General features: G+C 40.5%; 1 protein-coding gene and 1 pseudogene across 1 annotated transcript in view; both read right to left on the reverse strand.

The window, feature by feature from the left end:
• The window catches only part of USP24 (ubiquitin specific peptidase 24), a gene marked incomplete at its 5' end in the record, with an annotated part of 141,451 nt that overhangs the window by 96,386 nt on the left and 17,714 nt on the right, over positions 1 to 27,351 (reverse strand). The window contains 6 exons of the mRNA XM_040470368.1: positions 2,414 to 2,479; positions 2,818 to 2,853; positions 8,670 to 8,792; positions 9,493 to 9,636; positions 13,428 to 13,495; positions 14,870 to 15,035. Coding sequence (XP_040326302.1) covers positions 2,414 to 2,479; positions 2,818 to 2,853; positions 8,670 to 8,792; positions 9,493 to 9,636; positions 13,428 to 13,495; positions 14,870 to 15,035 — 603 coding nt within the window. The remainder of the gene's footprint in view (positions 1 to 2,413; positions 2,480 to 2,817; positions 2,854 to 8,669; positions 8,793 to 9,492; positions 9,637 to 13,427; positions 13,496 to 14,869; positions 15,036 to 27,351) is intronic.
• LOC121027939 (uncharacterized) lies at positions 9,214 to 9,334 on the reverse strand (annotated as a pseudogene).

Here is a 27,351-nt window from a genome sequence, read left to right on the forward strand (position 1 = left end):
AAGAAGGTAGAGGTGTGGGGGCTTGGGGGGATGGATGACAGGCACCTTCCATTCCTTACTTTGTAGTAAAGGTAATTTAAAAAAAATTTTTTAATGCTTATTTATTTTTGAGAGAGAAAAAGTGAGAGCAAGCGGGGGAAGCGGCAGAGAGAGAGGGAGACAAAGAATCTGAAGCAGGCTCCCGGCTCCGAGCTGTGAGCAGAGCCTGATGTGGGGCTTGAACTCATGAACCGTGAGATCATGACCTGAGGTAAAGTCGGATGCACAACCAACTGAGCCACTTGGGGGTCCCTGTACAGGTATTTTTAACTGATCAATTGTGAATGTTGCTTTTTCACAGTATTTTTCAAATTCAAAAATATATAAATAAAAATGTAAATGTAAAACGAATGCATTTACTTGTACTCAGTGGCCTATATTTATTCTAGGACACAGTCACCTTAACTGCTTAGGAAGTAGGCATTTATTGTGAAATTTTAATCCTTGTTTGATAAAATCAGAGCCTTAATCTTTGGAATCTCTTTCTCCTATGCCTGAATTTCATCATCATCTCAAATAAAACTAAGCAATATAATTCTCTACCAACTGCAGCAAACAACACGGTTGTTTGAAAAATGGTCTGACCTAAGGGAAAAATCTTGAAGGAATCTTTAACCTCAAGATATTTAATAATAATGAGGGTAGGTCCAGATTCCTATGTATCTACCTTTAAGCCAATTTTCTTCCAAGTAGGGTAGAAACTTGGACTGCTCTGTATTTTTTTTTTAAATACATTAACTCTGCCAGAAATTAGTATTTTAACATTTTAAAAATATGAAGCAATTTCTTTTTTTAAAAAGTTTATTTATTTTGAGAGAGAGAGAAAAAAAAGAGAGAGAGCATGCACGCACACGGTGAGGAGAGGCAGAGAGAGAGAATCTCATGCAGGCTCTGCACTGTTAGCATGTAGCCTGACGCATGGCTCGAACCCACAAACGGTGAGAATGTGACCTCAGCCAAAATCAAGAGTCGGATGATTAACTGACTGAGCCACTCAGGCACCCCGAAGCTAATCTCTAATATGACCAATGACCTATACAGCCAGTTTTTGAGAAATAAGTAAATTGGATAAAACCCTGTATCTGAAAAGGTTTTTGGTTTTAAATAGTTTTGCTTTAAAAAAAAAAAAATTTTATGTTTATTCATTTCTGAAAGACAGAGAGCACAAGCAGGGGTGGGGCGGAGAGAGAGGGGGACACAGAATCTGAAGCAGGCTCCGGGCTCTGAGCTGTCAGCACAGAGCCCGACACGGGGCTCGAACTCACGAACCACGAGATCATGACCTGAGCCGAAGTTGGATGCGCCCCATAAACGGTTTTGCTTCTTAAATCATTACCCATTATTTTCCAGATCAGTAGTCACTTCTAACGTGCTTGGTCCACTCAATGGGGATCAAAATGACGGCCAAACAGCCTAGTTAACATTCAGGGAAGGGAGAAGACACTCCCTGGTCAGTGTCAGCAGAAGGCTTGGCAGACACTTAATCTTTCAGGATAAACAGTGGGTGGCAAGAAAGGGTCAGTTTATTACCAAGCATACCATCAGACTCTCTCCTGGATGTTACTTCCCTCGCCCAAAGACGGACCAAGCAAGTTAGCTGATTAGTCGCGGTTCCGCAGGAGCAAGCGCTGCTCTAAGCACAATCCTACGTCACTCAGGGGCAACGGATGACTTTACCCCATCACCTTCTGTTCTCAGTACCTCACGGTAGCTAGCACAGTGTCCTACATGTGGCCAAGTACATAACGAGCAGTTAAGTGAACAATCAACCAGAAGACAGAATAAAATGCTCCTAGTTACAAACAAGTCAGCCCTCTGTGAAAAATAAAAGATTAAGTTATTCCCCTTACCATAAGGTTAAATGTCTTTGAGAAAATGAAGTCCCATATAAAAAGAGGATGTACTGATTCTGAGGGAGGATTCTAAGCTCCTGTGACAGCCCTGTGTTATGTAGGAGTCCTACAATACCAAAAAACTTCCTACCAACCTTAAAATGAAATATTTTATTGTGCCTGGCACGAGGGAAGACTTTCTGATGTAACGGAATCATAACACTGTATGTACACATATCTTTGCCACATACAGCAACTGTCCTTAAAAAGCAAGATGATTTCACACAACCATCACAAATTAGGAGGTAAATGCCAAAAGCAAAGGGAAAGGGGGGGGGGGGGGGGAAGCAAATACCCTACACTGAAATTTGGTTATGATTAGGAGCAAACATTCCTTTATCAGAGCCACTGAAACCGCTCCTGCAGAGATAACTTAACACTGTAACGTTTCATTGACTGTGTCCAGACCACGTCCCCTGGGTAACATACCAGCCCGAATAAAGCGAACTTCTGCTGTGGGCACGCAGACTGGTTTAACTTACCCCAAGTTCTATATCTTCCGAATGAAGCTTGGCTTGGATTGCTGCAAATCCACCTAATTCTCCAAACTGAGAAGAGAAAGGGCACAAATTAATTTTAAAATGCTGTACGTTAATAATTTAAACAAGACACAAAGGCTACCATTCTACTCTGCCAACGTGCTCTGTAATACTGACCTAGAGAAAGCCATCACAAAGATAATTCTATTGTTCCTGCGATACACTGCAGGGGATGTGCTAAATCCTGACGCTGGTGCTCATCCGTATAAACAGCATATGATAAAGAAGAGGAGGAACTGAAAAACATTCTTATTGTTCTTTCTAGCTGTCATTTACCTAAAATACCAAACTCCAAGCAATTTCATTAAAAGAAGGAAAATACGACTATATTAATAAAAGTTATATACCTTATTTACCAAATCCACAACCCATCCGTGAGGCTCCTATGAGAAAAGAAAATAGAAATTGAGCTGGCAATATGAGAACTTCCCCATGGGCCCATAGATGTTTTTTTGTTTTTTTAAATTTCTGAGACAGAGAGAGACAGAGCATGAGCAGGGGAGGGCAGAGAGAGAGAGAGGGAGACACAGAATCCAAAGCAGACTCCAGGCTCTGAGCTGTCAGCACAGAGCCTGATGTGGGGCTCGAACCCACAGACTGCGAGATCATGACCTGAGCTGAAGTCGGACGCTCAACCGACTGAGCCTCCCAGGCGCCCCTACCATAGATTTCTTTTTAACCTAAGCGAAGAGTTGGGAGAAGAAAAGAAATGATTTGAAAGATATTTCAAAAGGCTTTTCTACATGTTTCTTAACGTGAGTCTCTGACATTTGTATATAATTTTAGGAGTCTGCACGTCTGTACTTGGATGCCACTGCTACAGTATGGAGCATTCTTGCATTTCTGGGTAGCTGACGTCAGCTGTTTAAGCTCTCCAAGGTACAGGGTAACTGGAGTCAAATTCTCTAGGAAAATTACATTTTAGAAATCAAGAATTATTACTAAAGAGGAGCAAATCAGGAATAAAAAGGTTAAATTTTAGCCCCTGCTGTCCCACTAATTGGTGCCCCGGAGCAAGTGCCTTCTTTTCTCCTCTTTTCTTCCTTCCTTTCTTTTTCTAAGCATTCACTGCTCTGGGGGCTGAATAATATTTGGGGAACAGTGACTATGAAGAGATGTGGTACCTGCTTCCACGGAGCTCACATTGAAGCAGCTTCAACAGAAACAAGCAAACCAACACATACCTAACAGGATTCACACTGTGCTAAGTCCCACAAAAGGAAAAACCACAAACAGGTCTTCAAATGAGAGACAGAAGGAGCCTCCTTTGCTCAGAGTGGTGGTCATGGAAACCCTCTCTGAAGAGGTGGTCTTCAAGCTGGATCCTACAGGATGAGACCGATTTAGCCACTCAGATAGTCCAGGCAGAGAGGCCGAAATGGCAAAGGTCCTGTTTGGGGAAGGCAGTCAAGAGTAACTGGGGGACCTCCCCCACCACCCCGCGGGGACACCGCAAGTCGGGAGGAGCGGCACAGGTAGAGCTGTGGAGAGGGGCAGAGTGCAGACCATGCAGAAACTTGCAGGCTGCGACTGGAAGGAAAAAGCAACAAAAGTGCTTAAGCCAGAAGCGATGCATTTCATGCTTTACGACGACCAGTCTTGCAGTTGTGTGGAGGATGGAATGGGCCAGATAAATGAGAGTGGAGGGAGAGATAGTAGTTGGAAGACTAATGCGGTAACTAGATTAGACGGGATGGTGTCGGGGGGGGGGGGGGGGTAGGATGGCAGCAGTGGAGGCAGAGAGAAGGCAACTGAAGACACCTTCGAGATGAATTCAAAGGACAGGTTTATGGTTGCTTATGGGTCGTAAGAAAAGGGATAAATCGTGGCCGACTCCTATGCTTTTGGCTTGAGCACCTAGGTAGATGGTGATGTGGTTTACAGAGAGGGAGAAGAAGGAAGGCTGGCGAGACAAAAGGAAGTTCCATTTCAAGCACACTAAGTTGGAGGCATCTGTGTGGCGACCAAAAGGAATGGTTGGCTCGTCAAGTATGGTGTGCTCAGAGGAGCGGTTTGGGCCACAGAGATACAAACCGAAGGGCCATCAGCACAAAGACTGCATTTGCTTCACAGTTCTTGGGGGAAAGAATAGTGAACAAAGAGAGGGCAGCTCTGGATTAAAGCTGGACAGAAAGCAAGGAATCAAGAAAGGCAAAGTGACTTAGGAGGTAGCAAGAGACTGCCAGACGAACCGATTTCGGAGAGGGACAAACTGATGGTGACCACTGCTGTGGGTGGTGTTAAGAGTCGTTTCCTTGGGTTCTGGAAACTTAGAAGGTGCTGGTGCCTTACCGAGGGTGGTTTCAGTGGAGCGGCAGAAAAAGAAGGCACACTGGCACACTCTGAAGAGTTAATGGAGACTTTTGTCTAGTTGCCCTAAACACCTCTCTGACGGATGAAAACATTTAAAAAAAAAAAAACTTTAAACGCACATCGCTGAGTTGGCACAAAGTGCTCAGAGGCTGAACACAAAGAGAAAGCAGAAATCGTGTGAGGTAAGCAGACTCTGAGGCTAGCCTTCACCGTGCAGGCATCTGTGGAACCCTGGTGACCTCCTGCCTCCATTTTCACAGCCCTACGGTGCCTGAGAAACAGGACCCAAAGCCAAGGTGGGGGCTGGGAGACTAAGAGGAGGTAGTCACATAAAACTGGAGCTCAAAGGGCTACAGCCTCAGGGTAAGGTGAGCTGAAAGAACTTACCTGGAGAAAGGGAGAGCAACAGGGAAGTCTGCCTACGAGCACTCTGGTACTGGATGCAGGGGAGAAAAAAAATTCTCTAAGAATCTGTGGCCACTGAACTGCCCTCACACGGCTTCACTTCTCAAATTCACACTGATTTCACGGTCTGAAATACCGTAAGCTGAGAATTTATTCTAGAGTGGCCCCAGACTGTAGTGGTTCCAGGCACCTGGAAGAAGTAAGTAAATCCTCCTTGGAGGAAGGAACTTTCCCTCACTCCAGGCCTCAAACCATCCTCCCAGATTAAATTCCAAGAAACAGGACTTCACAGAAAAACAAACACAAACAAGCGTATTTTTTTTCTGTGTATATACATACAGATACAAAACAAGTTAAAGTTAGCCAGAGCCAGCTGAATCAGACTTGTAGATATCAGACACAAGACAAACACACACGAGAACGAAAATACGTGTTTAGAACATGAGATGGTAAAAAATGACAAAACAAATGAGAACCAAATAGAATTTACATAAATGAAGGAAAGTAACGAAATTGAAGACTTTTAATGAACAGGTTAAACAGCGTAACTGACACAAGCATAAACAAAATTAGTGAACTAGAGCAGAGCTGAAAAAAATGATCACACCCTGTCAGAGCACAAGGACACAGAAAGATGGGAAACAGCAGAGGTTAAGGGACATGGAGGACAGGAGGGATGGCTTAACATGTATCCAATTGAAGTTCTGAAGGAGAGACTGATTAATGGAGGAGAGGCATTATTTAAGAAGATAGTGGCTGAGAATTTTCCAAAACTGATACAAGGTATTAATCCTTAGATGCAGACGCCCGATGTTTCTGATGCAAAATAATATGAATACCACAGTCAGTCACAGGAGAGTCAAACTGCCAAACATCAAAGCGAAACAGGAGATCTCCAAAAGCAGCCATGGGGGGAGAGGTGGATTTCTTACAGAGGAACAACAGTCAGATCAAACAGCAACTTGTCAACAGCAATAATCAAAGCCAGGAGACACTGACAGGGTATCTCTGATATTCTGAAAGTGTAACAGTCAATCTAGAATTTAAAACCCAGGGAAAACATTCTTTAAGGCGTGGGGATTAATGTTAAGTTCAGGCCATCAAAAACAAAGACGTAATCACCAATGGACACTTACTAAAGGACATATTAGTAGGCAGGCAGAAGAAAAATTATCCCAGTGGAAGAGATAGAGAAGGAATAGTACACAAAGAGAGAACGCCTAAACGTGGCCAAGTCAAAACACCGTATCAAATAACAATGCTGACACCTAGTTGGGCATAAAGCAAGGCGGGAAAGGACTAGGATGCTGCATGCTAGAGGGACTCTCGGAGACTAAGTCAATCAGGTGGGAAGCGAGCACACGAAACATTCCAAGGTCTAGGTACTGCTCAGAGGAACACAAAGATATTAATGAAATTTTGGTTTTGTTTCATTAAGTTAAAGTTTTGGATAACCAGTAAAATAACTGGGAGAGGAGAATGTGGAATCTTCTCTGGTAAGGGTATGGAGGAGACGGAGAACCGTGCTGAAGCTAGACAGGGATGTGGGATCAAAGGCAGAATTTTTAAAGACAGGAAATACTATGGCGCACCAGGGTGGCTCAGTTGGTTAAGCATCCAACTATTGATTTTGGCTCAGATCATGATCCCAGGGTCCTGAGATCGAGCCCTGCATCAGGCTCTGTGCTGAGCGTGGAGCCTGCTTGGGATTCTCTCTTTCTCTCTCTCTGCCCCTCCCCTTCCCCTGCATGCATGCACGCTCTCTCGCGCTCTCTCTCTCTCTCTCTCTCTCTCTCTCATACACACACACACACACAGAGAGTCTGCATTTCTCAACTTAAAAAAAAAAAAGATGGAAAATACTAGAGCACATTGTATACAACGGGAGTGATCCAACAGAGAGGAAAAGACTGAGGATGCCAGACAAAGGATAGAAAACCTGAGGAGGAAAATGCCTCAGAAGGCAAGAGGAAAGGGGATGAGCAAGGGCCTCTCCTTTGCAATAACGGGAGGATATGAACAGACTGGACCTTTCTGGGCCCCAGATGTCACGCATGTTAAGCTGAGGGGAAGAGAATGACCTTCTGCTGGGCACTTGCCACAGGGGAGCCCCGTGCTTAATGTTTTGTATACACTTGCCCTTTAATCTTCACAACAAAACTGAGGATCAGATTTTCATACTTCGGGAAGTAAGACTGCACGTAGCTAAAGAATGCAGACTAGAAGGCTAGATTACATGGGTTCTTCCCATGACTACTAGGCTTACAGACTTGGACAAGGACTCAACCTCTATGTGCCTCAGTTTCTCATCCATGAAATGGGGCTAAAAGTAGTACCTAACGCACAGAGTTTTTGTGGGGGTCAAATGCTGCAGTTGTCTCCTCACTGCCCTCTGTGCTCGGCTGTCACCTCCTCCTCCCCGCTGGGGACTGCCTGGCTCTGCGAGACGGGACCACTCCCTCGTGCAGGCCATATTGTTACAAGTGCACCTACTGCCTATGGTCCTGTAATATGTTGTTTTCCCATGTCCTCCACTATGCTGTAAGCTAGGAACCACGCCTTAGCACTCTTTATAAGACGGCTGAGCTAAACCTCTGCTTCCACTAAAGCAACGGACAAGTTTTCTATCTACTAAATGTACTGCTTTCCACTGTTTCTCGAAAGCCAGAGTTCAGTCAACAGACTGTTTAAATTATGTACTCTTTGGGGCGCCTGGGTGGCGCAGTCGGTTAGGCGTCCGACTTCAGCCAGGTCAGATCTCGCGGTCCGTGAGTTCGAGCCCCGCGTCGGGCTCTGGGCTGATGGCTCGGAGCCTGGAGCCTGTTTCCGATTCTGTGTCTCCCTCTCTCTCTGCCCCTCCCCCGTTCATGCTCTGTCTCTCTCTGTCCCAAAAATAAATAAATGTTGAAAAAAAAATTAAAAAAAAAATTATGTACTCTTTGTGGGTATAATGTCACTGGCACATTGTAGACCTTTAAATATAAAATGAAGATATTGGTTCTTGGCTTGAAAGAAAACAAAAGCTTTAATGCTTATGGAGCTTAAAAGAAAATGATGCATGAAACGAACTTCTAGATTATTTTTTCTAGGCTTAATTAGTCATTTCAAACAATTTCAAATGCTCTGGATTCTCAAACATCTATAACGATTTCAAATGCTCTAGCCTCTCAAACATCTATAAGAAACTGGGACACCCATTAAACTGGGGTTCTGACAATTCAATAAGTAGGGCATTGATGTCATGCGGTCATTCCACATTTCACTAAACATCATTTCGAATCTATAAAATTCTTTATGATGTTAGTTAACAGCTATGGAAAAATATGCAATATCTGAAAAAAAGTTAAGCGATTTTATGAGCCATATGGAATAACTGTCATTTTTCACAGACTGTTTTAATCTTTCCACGTAAATTTTTATAGCCCAGAAAAACTTTTTCAATATATTTCTCTATAAAATGACAAAACTAGACTATATTTACCTTTTGGAAAGTAGACACAGGTGAAACAGCAAACATGTTTCCCTCCCCAAACACTTCTGTCCAATTCCTTTGAGATGTTTTCATTCTGTTTTTAAAATGGTACTCATTATCGGGATTGAAAGCCTAGATTCAAAGAGAACAGAGAAGCATTATTATTACCTATTTCTATAGCAACAATATTAGCAGGAGAAAAGAAGAAAAATATAGCCTTGGACTCCTCCATTAGCGGAATCTTTCAAATATCCCCACAGCACATACTCCTTAGCCGGTGCAGAGGAGTGAATGCCTGAAGCAGGGCTCTCCTATCCGGTTCAGGGCTCGCTGGGAGGGAGACCAGGATTCGGGCCAGGTGAGGCCGGTGCACCAGGGGCCCTGGAGCTGCCACAGGGACAGGTGGGCCACAGGGCAGTAAAGTCCCCTTCTTCACACAGCTACTGTGACCAGTCAGGGAAAAAGGCCAGAAACCAAACCGCAAGAACACCCCATGTGAAAGCATTTATGTGAATAATCAGGAAGACATGAGGGAAAGCTATTTAATCATTCTAAGAGCTGAAAAAGCTATTAAAATTAGAAAGGTATTTCGTTAAAACTGAAAACACAGAATGAATGGCTGCTCTGTGTTTAAAATACTACACTTGATCTTAGCCAAAAGGCCGAGAAGCGATGCTCTGTGTTTAAAATAAAAAGCAAGGTCCCTAACAGCTAAATTAAGATCTTTAACTATATTAGTTACCACTCATCATTAATTACAAGTCAGAGGACAGACAGAAGGTATTTTAAATAAAAGCAAAACACAAAGTGCTTCATTTTAGAGATACTGTACCATCGTAAGCACACCCAGGAGACCTGTGGGAATCGGATCTTGTTTAATTCTCTCTGCAACCAGTTCTATTAATAGCATCAACATGTTGTAGATTCCTTCATGAATTTCAGTACCCCACTTGTGAACAGCACTTGATGTCAGGAGCTACAAAAACAAAGGGCACTTTATGGAGTCTAACTTGAAAAGAAACAGTCTATTGTTTATCAGTTCAATCTTGAATAATCAAGAGGTTATTACCATAATATTACTCTTATGCAAATGTCTTGCTTTAAGGAAAAGCCTGTAGCCCGTCTGCTCATTCCTTTATTTCAGAGTCAACACTGAGTTTTGTTTTCGCATGTTAATTCCCTTACATTGAAGCAGTTTGTTTAAAAGCAAATTTGCATTTGTTTCCCTACTTTTCATCGTTACTGGGGGGAGGTCAAGTGGTGTAGAGCAAGTGACAACATGAGACCAAATCCTGGAGCTACCACTGTCTTCTAGCTGTCTGATCTTGGACACATTTACCTGAGTTCCCGAGGCTCGGTTTCTTTCATGCAAAGAGGCAAATTCTTACCCACTTCACACAGATGTGCTCAATATCAAAAGATAAAACAAATGTGAAAAAGTATCTTATACATAGTGCAGTACTGTTATTAAATATATCGTGGCCGCCAATACTAACTGATATTCTTGGAATCTAAGAAATGGATGCTATATTTCATGATTTGAACACACACATTCTTGTCACATTTTTTATATGTCAGAACTGCATCTTCCCACCTGTTGGCCAGATGGCAACAGGACTATGAATGTGGGAACAATTTTAGAAATATTCTACAGATTTTGCTTACGTTTTCCTTTTTGATATGTATAAAAGTAATATTCAGTTTTTAAAATTGTTTAAGCCAATCTAAAATAGCTCTAAGTGACAGGCACTGTAACGCTATTTACTTTGCCACTGCTTCTCTTAAATACAAAACATAAAATACACAACAATCGTGCATGTTACACTCAGACAGCATCTCGGATTCATTAACAAGGCGGGAAAAGGTGCACAGATGAAACTCAAATAACCATCAGTGGATTTCTCCACGCCTCAGGCTGCTAGTCCTTGGGGAAATCTAATGCAGGAATAACTTGCCAGAATGGGGAATGAGAAATCAAAGGGTTTCACTTATTAAAATAATGGCAAATTGGTATGCTGGTTTCATGTTTTCCTAAGATTTCCCTTTAGAGGGAAAATACTATGCAATAAAAATTCCATCTTCGTCACACTGAGAATCCAGCCTGAAAGAGCCCAAACTTCTCTAGCTGCAGAGAAAAACCTCAGTTCCAGATTTTCTAAATACCAATTAATTGCACGATTTGCTCCAATGAGCAATAATCATAACACCGACTTTATATAAACCAATGAGTTACTACTTTTCTTGCAAGAATTTTTTGCCTGCCCGTATATTCCTCCTATACCTAAATTATAAAGCAAGATGAAGCAGAGATAAGCACTCAAGAAGCTTCATAGGACTATAAAATAAAATTCAGCACCACTCCTTCTGTTGCCATCTCACTGTTCAGTTTTTAATCTGAAAAGGGAATTCAACCTACCTTGCAGAAGAGGGGAAAGACAGGCAGCCCTTTGTGGGGAAGCTGCGCTCAAGGTTTAAACGCAACTATGCGCTATGGCCAGACCTAGATTTCCTTCCCTGCTTGAACACATGGTAAAGAATCTTCCCTGCTTGAACACAGGTGAAGAAGGCAGACACGACAACAGAGTCCCTTTTGTGCGCCTCCTTCATACAATTGCTTATTACTCATACCTTCCTTCTAATAAAACATTTGAGGTGGCTTGTAAGAAAAGCCAAGGGAAGAGGGCAGAGAAATAGTCATCATACCCGGAAACACAGCTAAGGAAAGCAATGGCAATTGTATAAAATACCACTGAGTTTTCTCGTAGCCAAATCAAAGGCACACAGAGTCCTTAGCTCTTCTGATTTAAAAAAAAAAGGGGGGGGGGCGGTGCCTGGGTGGCTCAGTCGGTTGGGTGTCTGACTTCAGCTCAGGTCATGATCTCAGGGTCTGTGAGTTAGAGCCCCGCGTCGGGCTCTGTGCTGACCGCTTAGAGCCTGGAGCCTGCTTCGGATTCTGTGTCTCCCACTCTCTGCCCCTCCCCTGCTCACGCTCAGTCTCTCTCTCTCTCTCTCCCCCCCCGCCCCGCCAAGAATAAATAAACATTAAAAAAAAATTTTTTTTAAGTATGCTTTTTTGATGGGGACAAGAACCTTTTTTTTTTTTTAATTTTTTTTTTTAACATTTATTTATTTTTGAGACAGAGAGAGACAGAGCATGAACGGGGGAGGGTCAGAAAAAAAGGGAGGGAGACACAGAATCTGAAACAGGCTCCAGGCTCTGAGCAGTCAGCACAGAGCCCGACGCGGGGCTCGAACTCACATACCGCGAGATCGTGACCTGAGCCGAAGTCGGACGCTTAACCGACTGAGCCACCCAGGCGCCCCAGACAAGAACCCTTTTTAATAGCTCTTAACTGTAAAGGGAACTTAACACATACATTTTTCTATAAACATTGAACAACAGAACGTAGGGTACCTTTGTGCTCGTAGTTTTCTGGGAAAAAACAACCTAGCAACCAACCGCTGGACCACTTATGCTATTACAAACAGCTGAGCACATAACATAAAACTGTTCTCTGGACTATCTCTGCACACAGAGTAATATACTCCAAATACGCAACTTGCCAATGACCCGCGTTGACACAGGGCTCTCTGGATCTGGAGATCATCAACCTAAAGGTCCTCTCCTTACACTGATAAATCCTTTTCCGCGACTTTGAATAAGCCTGTATTTTCTTTGTCTGTAAATTTATACATACAGTGCAACGTGCTACATACAGTATTGTCACACTGTAAAAATTCCGCTATTAAAAAAATTACTGTAATTCTTAACAGAATTCATAAAAGTTTAAAATAATCTTAAACGATAAATTGGTAGATGAATTCATCCAAAATGAACATAAGCCTTGATTCCATATAATCCCCGCCCAAATGACAATTTTAAAAGATTCTGCACTTTTTTCAAAGATGCAGCTGTTTTTGTTCCTAAAATTAATTTTGGTATTTTTTAAGCCTTGAAGCGAGGGAGATGCTACCAAGATGTAGATGGGAGTGATAGTTTACAAATGAACAGTTTATTTTACGGGGTTTTAAGATAAATACAATCTTCACCCATCTGTAGTTCTAGTGACTTCCTTGCATACGGGACTAGAATGGATGTCAAAACCCAGAAGGACAAGACAGCAGGCAGGCGCGGGCTGTGCGCTGGCGAAAACTACAGTGTCTATGACATTGTCTCTGCTCTCTTGGGGATTCAGGACTCATGTCCCGCAAAGGGAGTCATGCTGAGTTAGACTGCTTTCAGAAACACAAGTCCTGTGATCTGCTATTCTCCCTGTTAAGAAAAATTGCTTTCTAAGCGATGTGACCGGAATGGGAGGACGCACACTGCTCTAGCTCTGACAGAAATGCTGCCATACACGTGCCACTTGCCATGAAACATACTCAATCCAGTCAAACTTTGCATGGTTTAAAACGCCTGCTTCTGCCTCAGCACAACAATCAGATTAAATGGCTCGTATTTGGGTAAGTATTATCTTTCCCAATGCCACAGGCCTGAGTTTAGGAAGATGTGCAATTTTCAAGTATAAGTAAGCCTTCACCTGTTCTTCGGCAATGAAAGAGATGGAAGTAAATGTGACAGGGAGAACAGTTAAATGTAAAAGTGAATCCTTCGTAAGCCCCAAATTCAGAGTGACTCTGGGCATACTGGGGGATTCTTCACGTGAACAAGACCCGTAAACTGGCCTCCCACAAGAAACTAAAACAAAAAGCCTGTTCGGTCCCCCCCCCCAAAAAAAAAACCCAGACTCGCGCATTTTTTCTTACCTTTTTAAATGCTTCAGGCATACACCTATCCATAAATCTTTTACAATTCTCATCAGACTCGGAAAGACCTTAGCAAAATAAATGAAACAATATGCCTTACTAAGATTTTAGGCAGTTTGCAGAAATCATATGTATCATTCCAAATTCATGCCCATGGGACTAGTTATTTATAGAAACCTTCTTAAGGGATTATTAAAAGCAGAATATATATACATATATATATATATACATTTTTCCTGCTAAAGGAACAGACTGAGAAACAATCATAGTATTAATGTATTTGTTAATAGCACAATATGTTAATATGAACCAATTCCTATGCATTGGTTAATAGTATAATAAGTTACTAATTAGAAGTGAAACGGTTAAACTTAGTTTTCCATTTTCAGAGTAACTTCAAATGATCTGATTAAACAGATAATAAAACACCAACAGCAGCTTCTTACTAGCCATTAGTGTTATCTTAAACAGCTCTATAAAAACAAAAGTATTCTCAACAGATACCCAAATCACCCCTCTTCCCTAAAACAAACTGATGAACTCTGTGTTATCAAACGCACAGAACTGTGCCTGGCACACAGTAAGTGAATACTAGCTAAGTGAATGAATGACTCCACTGCAAATTATCCTCTGAAATACATTAAACACACACACACACACACACAACACTTAATAATGTATTTTGCTTATCGCTGGGAATACCGCTGGACACATTTTCTTTTTTTCAGACCCACCACGTAGCACAGCACCCACATCCTAACAGGCGCGCAATAAATGCTGCTGCTGAGAAGCCAGTCAGAACGTACCACGAGAGGCCACGAGGATTAAACCTGATCCCAGTCAAAATATTTCCTTTTGATGTGCCTCATATTTAATCACGGTGGTAAATTAAACCACGTATACTTTTAATGAGGAAAAGAAAATCACAAAACAGTGGACCAATTCATCCTATAACTGAACTGAATATGAAAACTATTTTTCTTCAGTACAGAGTCTAGAAGCGTCCTTACACTGATACCCATTTTCCAACCCAGAGATAGCTTATTACTCTATTAGTTTAATATTTATAAAGTACTGAAGACAGTGCCAAACATTTAATATGCCCAAAATGTTTGCTAAGTAAGTAGTACTTTTTCTCTTAAAGGACAAAAAGCCACTGAACTGAACCTTAAAATGCTCCAAGCTTTTGTGGACAATGTTCCTTTCAATTTCCACAAAGCTTCTCAATTATATTTTGAAGGCTCTCATACTCTACTGGAGCTAGGAGACAACAGGTGGTTCAATTCAAAGCTTTTATTCCACGGGGGCTAGACGGAGACCAGGAGAGTAAATGATCGAATGTCACCCAGACGAGCAGGGACAAGAGGGAGGATTAAGGCCAGGCCCGGTATCGATCCACCCGCCCATCCCCCCCTCCTGGGGCCTGCGGGGGGAGAGCTTACCGAGTCTGGCCAGGTAGGTGGACGCCAACAGGCATTTGCCCAGTGATTCTTCCCGCTTGTAGGGGATGGACCAGTGATCGGTCAAGACGCGGCTTTCCAGCTCGTACAGATTCGTGGTGGGGAACTCGATCCCTTCCCCCGAGCAGTTTCCGTTTTCATCATTCTTCTGACAAACAGGGATGGCGGCAAAAACACAAGCAGACGCATCAGTGACTGCGTGACAATGCGTGTACGCTGAGCGCAGCGGAGATGCATGCCCAGCGGTAGCGCCCCGTGCGGAGTGTGGATCCCCCACGGCTCCCTCACGGTCACATCTGCCGGACCAGCTGGGCTACTGTCCACTCCCCTCACGGTGACATCCCGCTCTCGCAGAAGTCATTTCACCTTTCTTCAAAAATGAGCTCTCTCAGTGTCTCGTTACACAACAGCAAACTACCTTCACCTGCAGCCATCCTTGCTCTCCCGATGCCAGAGGGGACGGGCTTCTCCAAAGGGTCCTCTGTATCGCTGTCCCCATCTCCTCACACCGAGTGACCCCTGACCCCGCACCAGTGTGGCTTTTCCGGAGCCCTCACTCTCCCACAGCCACTGTTGCTCAGGCCATTACTGGACGCTATGACATTAAACCCAATGAGCAGTTTCAGTCCTTCTCCTCCTTCCCCGCAGTGTCTGCCCCTCTGTCCGCTCCCTCTTCCTGCAAGACTAGCTCACCCCTCACCTCCCCGGGGGTCTGGCTGTTCTGCCCTGTCTCCTCGCCCCCGCTTCCTGGCCATCAAATACTGGAGCTTCTCAAACCTCAGCGCTAGGCTCTCTTCTCTCCTCTCGGTGTTCTCCATCCCAGTGAAAGGCACCACAGCCAGAAATCAGGGACTCGTTCTTAAAACCCTGTGCTCCCATCCCCACTCCAAGACCTGGTGATAAGACCGCCTAAATTTCTCTCCAATTCATCTACTTCCGCCCACCTCCATGGAGATGCCACTACTCCCGAATTCACCCATCCACCTTCTTTAACCTATGTAAACTCCTGTACATCCTTAACTCTTTCAGAAAAGCCTTTCCAGAACATCCGAACTATACCAAATTTCCCTATTATTTTATACTCTTGCCATCCTGAGCTTCTCCTCGTAGCTCAGCTCACAGATCTAATTTTACATTTATTTGTGATTGATTTTTGTTTTAAGTTTATTTACTTTGAGGGAGAGAGAGACAGACAGACAAAGAATCCCAAGCAGGCTCCACACTGTCAGCACAGAGCCCGATGTGGGGCTCAAACCCATGAGCTGTGAGATCATTACCCGAGCCAAAGCCAAGAGTTGAACTAACCAACCGAGCCACCCAGGTGCCCCATATTTGTGAATGATTTTATGTTTGCCCCCACTAGACCAAGCTCCATGAAGACAGGAACCCGGGCTGGTTTTGACCACCTCTGTATCTGTATCTCCAGAACCCAGTGGCTAACACAGAGTACGTGTTTAATATATATAAGGTGGAAAAAGACTTTGTGCAAACAAAGTTTCAACTACTAATAGGGGACCTGCCAGGCTTTCCATCAATTCTTACCACAGTAATCTGTTATAAAGCAAACTGGGCCCCTCCTCCAAACTGCCTCATACCTACTCTGGTTTCTTTAAAACCTAAATATTTTCACAACTCACTCTATAATCATTCCATTAAAAGAAATTACCTTTAGCCTCAATTAAGGAAAAGACCATAAATATAAAGCAGAAGTGATAGAAATACACAGAAGAAAACAGTTTTCAATCCCACACGAGGGCTAAAGGAACAGGACACTCTAGTTTTTTTAGGTTCACGGTTAAGCTGGGAAGAAAATAAGACAATAACCAAAAAGGTGATGAAAAGCTAAAAATGAAGTAGACAACAATGGAAACTGGGGTGAAGGGTGGGGGTGGACCAAGTAGGTTTACAATCGTAACATATGCAGAAAACTCAGTTCTCTTCAGAAAGACACGCAATTAATAAGTTCTGTAAATAAAATAGTTTTACTTAAAGGAAGCTGAGGATACTCTAAGAGTAAAGATTCTGTATACTTTCAAAATAGCATACTTGCTAACTGCCTCAATTTATTAACCTGGGATCAAAGTACAACTAAAGCATATACAAATACAATTCAACTGGATGACAGGTTATGTCATTACTATGAAATATCTATTGTTAATTTCCACAGGAGTTAATAGATCACATCATATATGAAATCATCAACTGCACCCAGCAGTTACTAAGTGAAGAGCCCCCAAGAGCTTCCTAAGAGTCACAAGAGAGCTGCGTTCTCTCCCTGCTCTCTGCCATGTGAGATGACACGATGAAGTCGGCAGCCTGTGACCTGCAGAAGGCCCGCACCAGAACCCAGCCATGCGGGCACTCTGATCTTGGACTTCCAGCCTCTGGAACAGCGCAAGATGAATTTCTGTTGTTCACACGCCAAAAACAGCCACCCGAAAAGCTAAGAGCATCCTTTGGGGGGTAGGGGCGCAAGGTCTTTAACAGCGTCAGTAATGAGACGAACTTCATGTGCGTACCAAAGGGACGTACCGTGAAGGCACGGCAACATCCCTGCTGGGGTATTCCTGCCAAAAATGCGGAACCCGAATTCAGTCATGAGGAAACCCAAAATGAGGAACACTCTAAAAAGTAACTAGCCTGTGTTCTTCACAAACGCCAAAGTTATGAAAGACTGAGTGAGCGTGACCAGACAGCCACAATAACTGAATGCAGCACGGGCTTTTGTTTGTTTTCGTTTCTTTCTTGGCTTCAGAGACTTTCTACTGGATCAGTGTTGATTTCCTCGTTTTGGTAACGTACTAAGGTTAAAAAAGAGAGGATCTTCATTTTTAGGAAATACACACTGAAGTATTTAAGGATGGAGGGGCATCATGTCTGTAATTTATTCTTAAACAGTTCAGGAAAAGCAGTAGCAATACATACACACGCGTATTTATATGCACGTGATAATATACACATACAAAGAGAGAATGATAAAGAGAATGTGATAAAAGGTCAACATTTGAAGAACCCGAATAAAGGTTATATAAAAATTCCAGATTTATGGTAAGGTTGTAATGTCCTTTTTGCAATTTGTCTGTAAATCGGGAATTATTTCAAAATTAAAAACTATTTAGTTAGGTAAGTATATAAAAGGCATAGAATTCTGGTGCCATATGGAATCTAAGAAAATTCCGTACTTTACACAGGAAGAATCTAATGAATCTAGAAAGATGGGGGTGTACCTATAGTGGTTAAAAAAAAAAAAAAGTTACATTATACTTAGTATACTCTACCTAAGAACTCCATTACAGTTGGTAACGTAAATAATTTAGCTTCTTAATACTTTTATGTTTTTGTCTTAAATTACTAAATAGGTACACATGTTCTTAATAGAACACACCGAAAACATGAATAGCGAAAAATAAACCTACCGTTTATTCCACCACTTAAAAATTAATCACACTGACATTTTAATAACTATTTTTCCAGTAAAAGCTATTTCTTTACAGATTCTATTTTCTTAAAAATGCGCAAATGTGGAACTAACCTTGCTCTCACCACCTCCATGAGCCCCCATCATCTCGCTCATATAAAGACAGTATTAATGTAGTATTTCTTCTCCCACCTGATTTAAAAGGCTGATGCACAAAGCAATAATCATAAAACTGGTAACGGAGCGATGTTTTGTACACGATTGAAATTAAGTTGATACTAATCTGAACTATACTGCTACAAATTCAGATGTTAATTATAATCCACAGGGCCACCACTAAGAAAATAACTTAGAAATATATATATAGTGAAAGAAAAAGCAAGGGAATTAAAACGGTATACTCAAAAATACCTACTTAATACGAAAAAACAGGAGTTATGGAAGATGGAAGAACAAAACAGCATAAACCATAGAAAACAAACAGCAAAATGGTAGATGTAAATTTTGTCTTCTCAATTATAATTATCAGTAATATGGTAAACATAAATGGACTAAACACTCCAATGAAAATGGGAGAGATTTGCAGAATGGATTTTAAAAAATGATCCAACTATATGCTGTCTAAAGCCACACTTCAGATTCAAAGACACAAAGAGGGTGAAATAAAAGAATGGGAAAAGATGTATCACATACACATAAAGGAGCAAGAGTGGCTATACAGGTATCAGACTAGATGTTAAGACAAACATACTGCCAAAGATAAAAAGAGACGTTTCATAATGATAAAAAAAAAAAAAAGGTCAATATAGGAGGAAGATCAAATAAAAGGATGAAAAAAGACATACCATGAAAACAATAACCAAAAGATAGCTGGAGTCGCTACACTAATATCAGAAAAAAAAAAGATAGATGTTATGTGAAAATTTGTTACTAAAGACGAGGGATTTTTTTTATAATAAAGGGATGATCCACCAGGAAAACATAATGATTACAAAAAATGCATGCATTTAACAAAAGAGACTCAAGGTAAAGAAAGGAAAAATTGACAGAATTTAAGACAGAAATACACATTCAACAAGAAAAGCTGGAGACTTCAATACTTCACTTTCAGTAATAGATGGAGCAATATAAAAGATCAACAAGGACACAGGAGAGTTAAATAATACTACAAACTGGGGCGCCTGGGTGGCGCAGTCGGTTAAGCGTCCAACTTCAGCCAGGTCACGATCTCGCGGTCCGTGAGTTCGAGCCCCGTATCAGGCTCTGGGCTGATGGCTCAGAGCCTGGAGCCTGTTTCCCATTCTGTGTCTCCCTCTCTCTCTGCTCCTCCCCTGTTCATGCTCTGTCTCTCTCTGTCCCAAAAATAAATAAACGTTGAAATAATACCACAAACTAAATCTAAAAGATATTTATAAAACTCTTTAGGATAGAGCATGTTAGGTCCTAAAACAAGCCTCAATAAACTTGAAAGGATTAAAATAATACAAAGTGTTTTCTGACCACAGTGGAATGAAATTGAAAATCAACAGAAGGAAATTTGGGAAATCCAAAAACATGTGAAAATTCAACAACACAATTCTAAATAACTAATGGATCAAAAAAAAAAAATAATGGAAATGAGAAAGTGCTTTGAGTGGAATGAAAGTAAAAATATAACAAAGTTTATGATGCAGTGATTGGAGGGAAATTTTTGTTTTAAGAAGAAAGATTTCAAATCAATAACCTAACCATGAACCTTGGAAACCAGAAAAAGCAAACTAAATCCAAGGAAGCAGAAGGAAGGAAATAATAAGGATCAGGGTGGAAATAAATGAAAGAATAGGAAAAACAATGGAGACAATAAAAAAACCAAATTAGTTCTTTGAAAAGAGAACTCCTTTCAACAAAAAGGAGAAATTTTTAGCTAGACTGACCAAGAAAGAAAGAAAGAAAGAAGACTCAAATTACTAATATCAGGAAAGAAAAGAGGGGATTATCAACACTGACCTTTTGGAAATAAAAATGACTACAAGGAATACTATTGATTGATTACATGCCAACAAATTAGATAATCTAGATGCAATGGACACATTCCTAGGACATAAACCGGAAAAACTGACTCATGTAGAAACAAAATCTGAAAGGACCTACACCAAGGAAATGGAATGCTTTGTAATCAATAGCTTCTCACATAGAAAAGCCAAAGGCCAGATGCTATTACTGATGAATTGTACCAAATGCTTAAAGGAGAATCAACATCAATCCTGCACACTCTTCCCCCACTCAAAAAAACAAAAACAAAAACAAAAACAAAAACAAAGAAACGAACAAACAAAAAGAAACAAAGAAACAAAGAAACAAAGAAAGGAAGGGAACATTTACCAACTTATTTTAGGAGACCAGTATTACCCTGATATTAAAACCAGACAAAGATACCTCCCGACAATGGATGCTTGATGAATGAGTGGATAAACCAAATGTGGTATATACATACAATCTATTCAGTCTTTAAAAGGAAGGAACTTCTGATACATACTACAACAGGCATGGACCCTGAAGACATTAGTGCTAAGTGAGATAAGCCAGTCACAAAAGGACAAATATTATATGTTTCCACGTTTATGAGGTAACTAGAGTGGTCATATTCATAGAGATAGAAAATAGAATGGCGGTTGCCAAGGGATGGGCGCAAGGGACAATAAGAAGTTACCGTTGAATGAGTATACAGTTTCAATTTGGGAAGATGAAAAAATGCTGGAGATGGATGGCATGAAGGTTGTAGAACAATGGAATGTACTTACTACCACAGAACTACGCTTGAAAATGGTTAAAATGGTAAATTTTATGTTATGTATGTTTTACCACGATTTTTAAAAAATGGACAAAGATATCAGAAAAAAACAAAAACAACAACAACTATGGACAGACCAATATCCCTACAAATCTGGATACAAAAATCCTCACAATAAACTAGCAAACCAAATCTGGCAGTATATAAGATTATACACACGAGGAAATGTGATTTATCCCCAGTATGCAAGGTTAGTTTAGCATACAAAAACCAATCAATAGAATACACTACATAACAAAAGACAAAACAACAACAAGAAAAACCATGATAATCTCAATAGATCCAGAAAAAATATTCACAAAATCCAACACCTTTTCACGATGGAAAAAAAACAAAAACAAAAACAAAAACAAAAACAAAAAACTCAACAAAGAAAAGGGAATTTCCTCAACCTGATATGAGGCATCTACAAAAAATCTATAGTTAACATCATACTTAATTGTGAAAGACTCAATTATTTTCTCTAAAACCAGGAAAAAGAAGGATATCTTGTAATCAAGTATCTGGCCAGAGCACTTAGGCAAAATAAGAAATAAAAGCCATCTCTTCATGTCAAAAAGGATGAAGTAAAACTATTTACATTCACTGATGGCATGATCTTGTATACAGAAAATTCTAAGGAATCCACCAACAGCCTGTCCCCCAAAACCTACTAGAATAAATGAGTTCAGCAAGGTTGCAGTTGCAGAAAACACTATATTAAACAGTAAAATTCAACTGCATTTCTATACACTAATCATGAACAATACTAAAATTAAGAAAATTCCATTTACAGTAACATCAAAAAGCATAAAATATTTAGGAAGTACAAGACTCATACACTGAAAACAAAACATTATGCAAAGAAATTAAGAAAGACCTAAATAAATGTTCATGGACATCACATGTTCATGGACTGGAACTTAACATCGTTAAGATGGCAATACCTGCCAAATGAGTCTATCGATTCAGCATGGCATCAAAATTCCAGCTGACTTCTTTCAAAAATTGACAAGCTGACTCTAAAACTCACACAGAAAGGAAAAAAAAAAAACCTGAACAGCCAAAATAATCTTGGAAACACAATGAAGAACAGTTTGGGGATTTAGACTTCTCACTTTGAAAACGTGTGACAAAGCTACAGTGACCAAGAGAATGTGGTACTGGCATAAAGATAAACACACAGATAAATGGAAGTGAATCGGGATTTCACGAATAAAACCCATACATTTTGGTCAAATGATTCTCAACAAGGGTGACACTGTAATTTAGTTAATCTCTGACAAAGGCATAAAAGCATTCAGTGGAGGAAGGTTAGCCTTTTCCACAAATGGTAGTCAACTGAATATACATAAGCAAAAGAATGAAACTAAACCCCCACGTCATACCACACATACAAATTAACTCAAAATGTAACATAGGAATCAATCTACGTGACCTTGGATTAGGCAATTATTTCTTAGATAGGACACCAAAAACACAATGTTAAAAGAAAAAAATATATAAATGTTGAATTTTGAACTTCATCAAATTAAAAACTTTTGTGCATCAAAGGACATCATTAGGAAAGTGAAAAGACAATCACAGAATGGGAGAAAATAGTTGCAAATTTCATATCTGATAACAGACTGATCTAAAAAGAGCTCTTACAACTAAAGAACAAAAAGACAAACACCTCAATAAAAAATGGGCAAACGAGGGGCCCTGGGTGGCTAGGTCAGCTAAGCATCTGACTCTTGATATGGGCTCAGGTCATCATCTCCCAGTGGTGAGATCTGGTGAGACGGAGCCCCCTGTTGGGCTCCACGCTGAGTGTGGAGCTTGCTTGCGATTCTCCCCCCCCCCCCCCGCCGCCCCATCCCTCCCTCATTTGTGTGCACTCTCTCTCTCTCTCAAAATAAATACACATTTGTTTTTAATTTCAAAAAATGGGCAACCAATTCGAATGGACATTTCTCCAAAGAAGATATACAAGTAGCAATGGCCATTAGTATATGAGAAGATGCTCAGTATCATTGGTCCTCAGGGATATGCAAATCAAACCCCAAAGATGCCACCTTCACATACATTAGAATGACTAAAACTAAAGAGAGAAATAAGAATCGGTGAGGATGTGGGTAAACCGGAACTCTCATACATTGCTGGTGGGATTACAAAATGGTGCAGCCACTTGGCAAGACAGTTTGGCACTTCCTCAGGTTACCCAGTTACCACAGGACACAGCAACTGTACTCTTCTCTATGTTTACAAGATACACCCTAAAGAGAGGAAACATACGTCCACATAAAAACTTGTACATGAACGTGCACAGCAGCATCGGTAATCGTCGAAAAGTAGTAAAAACCCAAATGTCGTCAAAACTGACGAATGAATAAATACGGTATATCTGTACAACGGAGAAACAGAGATAACCTTCAAAAACACTATTGCAAATAAAAGCCAGACATGAAAGGCCATATATCATATGATTCTGTTTATATAAATGTCTAGAATGGGCAAATTCACAGACAAAGAAAGTCGATTAGTGGTTGCCAGAGGATGGGAGGAGGGAGAAAAGGACAGTGGCTGTTAATGGCTCTAAGGTTTCTTTTGGGCGGAGGGGGGGGGTGGTTAAAATATTCTAAAATTAAAGAGTAGCGATGGTGGCACAACTCTTTGAATGCATACTTTAAGAGGGTGAACTTTATGGTATGTGAATTGAATCTCAAGGCGGTTATTTGAAAAAGCTGAAAACCAAAAATGAACTCAATAGCTGCAGTCACTAAACATGAGTGAGTATGTAAATATATCTAAGAATTTCAAAACACAAGGTTGTACCTAATGATCTGTAATAAAAATAATACATATGCCCATTTGACGGTTTTCAATCTGCAATTTTAGAAGTAACGTATTTGAGATTTAACAGGCAAAAAATCTCATCCTAAGCAGTTAACATTCTTGACCTTGAAAGAAAAGAGAACTGGCACAGAATACATGAGGGCTAACGAACGATTCAGAGCAGCGTTACATTTACAGGAGGTTGCTGCCAATACGGAGAGAGGGAATCGCAAGAGAGGAGGAAATGGTGACACGAACCCAAATTCAGGTTGGTTTAATATTTTGAGTCATCGCTTTGAGTAGAGCCTGTCCTTGGCAAAAATTACCTATTGAGCAAGAGGACACACGCAAAAGCAGCTCAGAATTGTCCTATTGCAAAATAGCTCCCAACAGAAATGAGGTATTGGGCTTTTAATAGGAATTAAGGAATGCAATACACCATTTTCTCATCAGATGCCGAATCCAAACAACACCCAAGTAACCATGAATGATTACTGGTTCTAAATCAATTAGAAATACACTTATCAAAAGCTTTCTATGTTCCAGCCAAGGTGCTCAGCATTGGAGAGAGATAAAGACACAATTCTTGTCTTTAAAGAACAGGATAATGTGAATGTTGGGGGCCGGGGGATCCACTAGCCTCTGGGTGTTGTGCATGCATTTGTAGTGGGAATGAGTGTATACACAGCCGAAGAAGTTTAAGGGAAACAGTAACCCAAGCAAAAGGTTACAGAGTGTTATTTCAAAACTAGTATTATTTTTCAAGCACATTAAGTAATAAAAACTCAGTTTTCAGCCTTTTGAGGCAATGCCTTTACTTACTACGATATTCCATCAATTTCATTTAAAATGTAAAAAAAAAAAAACCTTAATTTTAAAAACTATTTTATAATATTGATGTAAATTTAGCATTTGTTAGAGATGCACAATTCTGTCATTCAGGCAACAGAGAAATGAGCTTGCAAACAATTCTTGAATGTCATTTTTAACCTGAAAATTTTCTGTTAACGCTGAGTCTTGTGTGTTTAATCATCTAAGGAAAATAAATGAGTTAATGTTGTTAAATTAGGGTTTCTGAATAGGCCAGAAGGACAATCAAAACAATTAATATTACTGGATATAATTTAGCCTGTTTCCTAAGTAAATAATGTTACTTATGCCCATAAATACAGATAAAAATATAAACAAAGCCTCTGTAACTCCCCTAATACTTCACAGTGCTATAAACTAGCTGGGAATTCAAATAGTGGCGGTTGTAATTTCATCTATTGGCAAACTGTTCAGAGTGAGACTTACTATTTACTATTTACCTACTTAAAATGGCAACTTAATCCTTGGTACTAAGTACTTCCAACTTAGGGAGTTGGAAAAAGTTTTTCATGGAATTGACAAATGTTGTCAAGTGTATAGTGTAAACCTACCTACACAGTTTAGCAAAGATCTTTAGATTGAACAAGTAGGTTATTCTGACAAAAGTGTTTTTCCTTTTATATTTACAGTTAGATATGCTAAAATATGTCACTGCCCATATCCAGAAACTTGCCTGTTTGAAAAGCGCAGCTGAACCAAAGTCAATACAGGCAATACCTTACCTAGTGGCTGAGTATACAAAACAATATAATTTACTTAACTCTCGCAAATGAGCTTTAAAATATCATTGCATAAGCTTTTAAGTTAATCACAGAGTTAATTATTTAGAAAACTGCCTTTGAGTTTTAAAAAAGTCTTGAACTCAACAAGGATGTATTATTAAAATTTAAGCCTTCTTTGATCAAAGAAGCAAAACCTACTCCAGTAGGCACAGCCTGTCAGTTTACAGATAAGTTCCTATCTGTCCACTGACTCAACAAATACAGATAAAATTATTCAACTTAAAGGAGAGGAGATGGGCAATGTTGCATCAAGTATCTTTTAATAAAAATTCATATACTGAGCTATTTTATTAGCCAACAATGTACTCAGAAGAGAATCTACATTTCCGACCAATACAGAAAAATGAGGATGCCAAACTGATTTCTCTATGATTTTTTTTTTTTATTTTTTTTTCAACGTTTATTTATTTTTGGGACAGAGAGAGACAGAGCATGAACGGGGGAGGGGCAGAGAGAGAGGGAGACACAGAATCAGAAACAGGGTCCAGGCTCCGAGCCATCAGCCCAGAGCCCGACGCGGGGCTCGAACTCACGGACCGCGAGATCGTGACCTGGCTGAAGTCGGACGCTTAACCGACTGCGCCACCCAGGCGCCCCATATGATTTTAAAAATAAATCTATTAACTCAAATAAACATATTGCAGGACACCTGGGTGGCTCAGCTGGGTGAGCATCTGACTTTGGCTCAGGTGATGATCCTGCGGTTCGTGAGTTCAGGCCCCGCGCCGGGCTCTGTGCTGACAGCCCAGAGCCTGGAGCCTGCTTCGGATTCTGTGTTTCCCTCTCTCTCTGCCCCTCCCCTGCTCACATTCTGTCTCTATCTCAAAAAATAAATAAACATTAAAAAAAAATTTTTTAAATAAACATATCGCATCCTGTATGTCAAGTACTTAAGGAAAAACGTGAAAACACGAACACTTGACTCCGTATCACGGATTTGTAACATTCATTAAATCTTGAGATTGTCAGTCTTTTGTATTAAATATTTTTCAAAGTAATTCAGAGACAGTGATGTACAGATCTGGTGTTCCTTCTATTATTTCGTACCACAAAAAATGATTCCTAAAATACTGACTGCTTCCTGGAAAAAGAGAGATGACGGACAAGGGCAGGGAGTCCCCAAGCTACTAATACATTGTGTCTCGAGTCTGGTTGCAAATTATTTTTCTTGGAATTCATTTTCATTCTGTTATAAGCAGCAGAGAATTTTCCAACTTTTCTACTGACATTTCTTATGGCCCTTCTTTCACAACTCTTGGTGGGTATTCATGTATTTAGATGATCACAGAAATGAGGTTTTCGTGAGAAGTTGTCTTGTATAGCTGAACCTTGAACAACACAGGTTTGAACTGTGTGTGTCCGCTCATACACGGATTTCTTTGATAAATACAGTAAATACTGTCAATGCGTTTTCCTCATGATTTGAAATAAAATGTTCTTCTCCCTAGCTTACTTAATTGTAAGAATCTAATACATAACACGTATAGCATGCCAAATGTGTGTCAGTCAACTGTTCGAGTTACAGGAAAGGATTCTGATCAACAATAGGCTGTTAGTAGTGAAGTTACAGGGGAGTCAAAAGTTACAATGTGGATTTTCAACGGCGCAGGTGGTGTTTCCCAACCTTGTTTTCATGATCCCTCCTTCAGGGAGGTTTTTCCATACGTTCTTCCCAATCATCTCATCTCCGTTAATTAAATATTAAAGAGTAAGGCTGTGTTGGGGAGGGGTGAGATCTGGAGAAAACCACCAGAATACCTAAGATTTC

This window comes from Herpailurus yagouaroundi, unplaced genomic scaffold (assembly GCF_014898765.1).
Source record: "Herpailurus yagouaroundi ecotype Mexico unplaced genomic scaffold, PumYag 77, whole genome shotgun sequence".
In the NCBI taxonomy this organism is placed as follows: domain Eukaryota; kingdom Metazoa; phylum Chordata; class Mammalia; order Carnivora; family Felidae; genus Herpailurus; species Herpailurus yagouaroundi.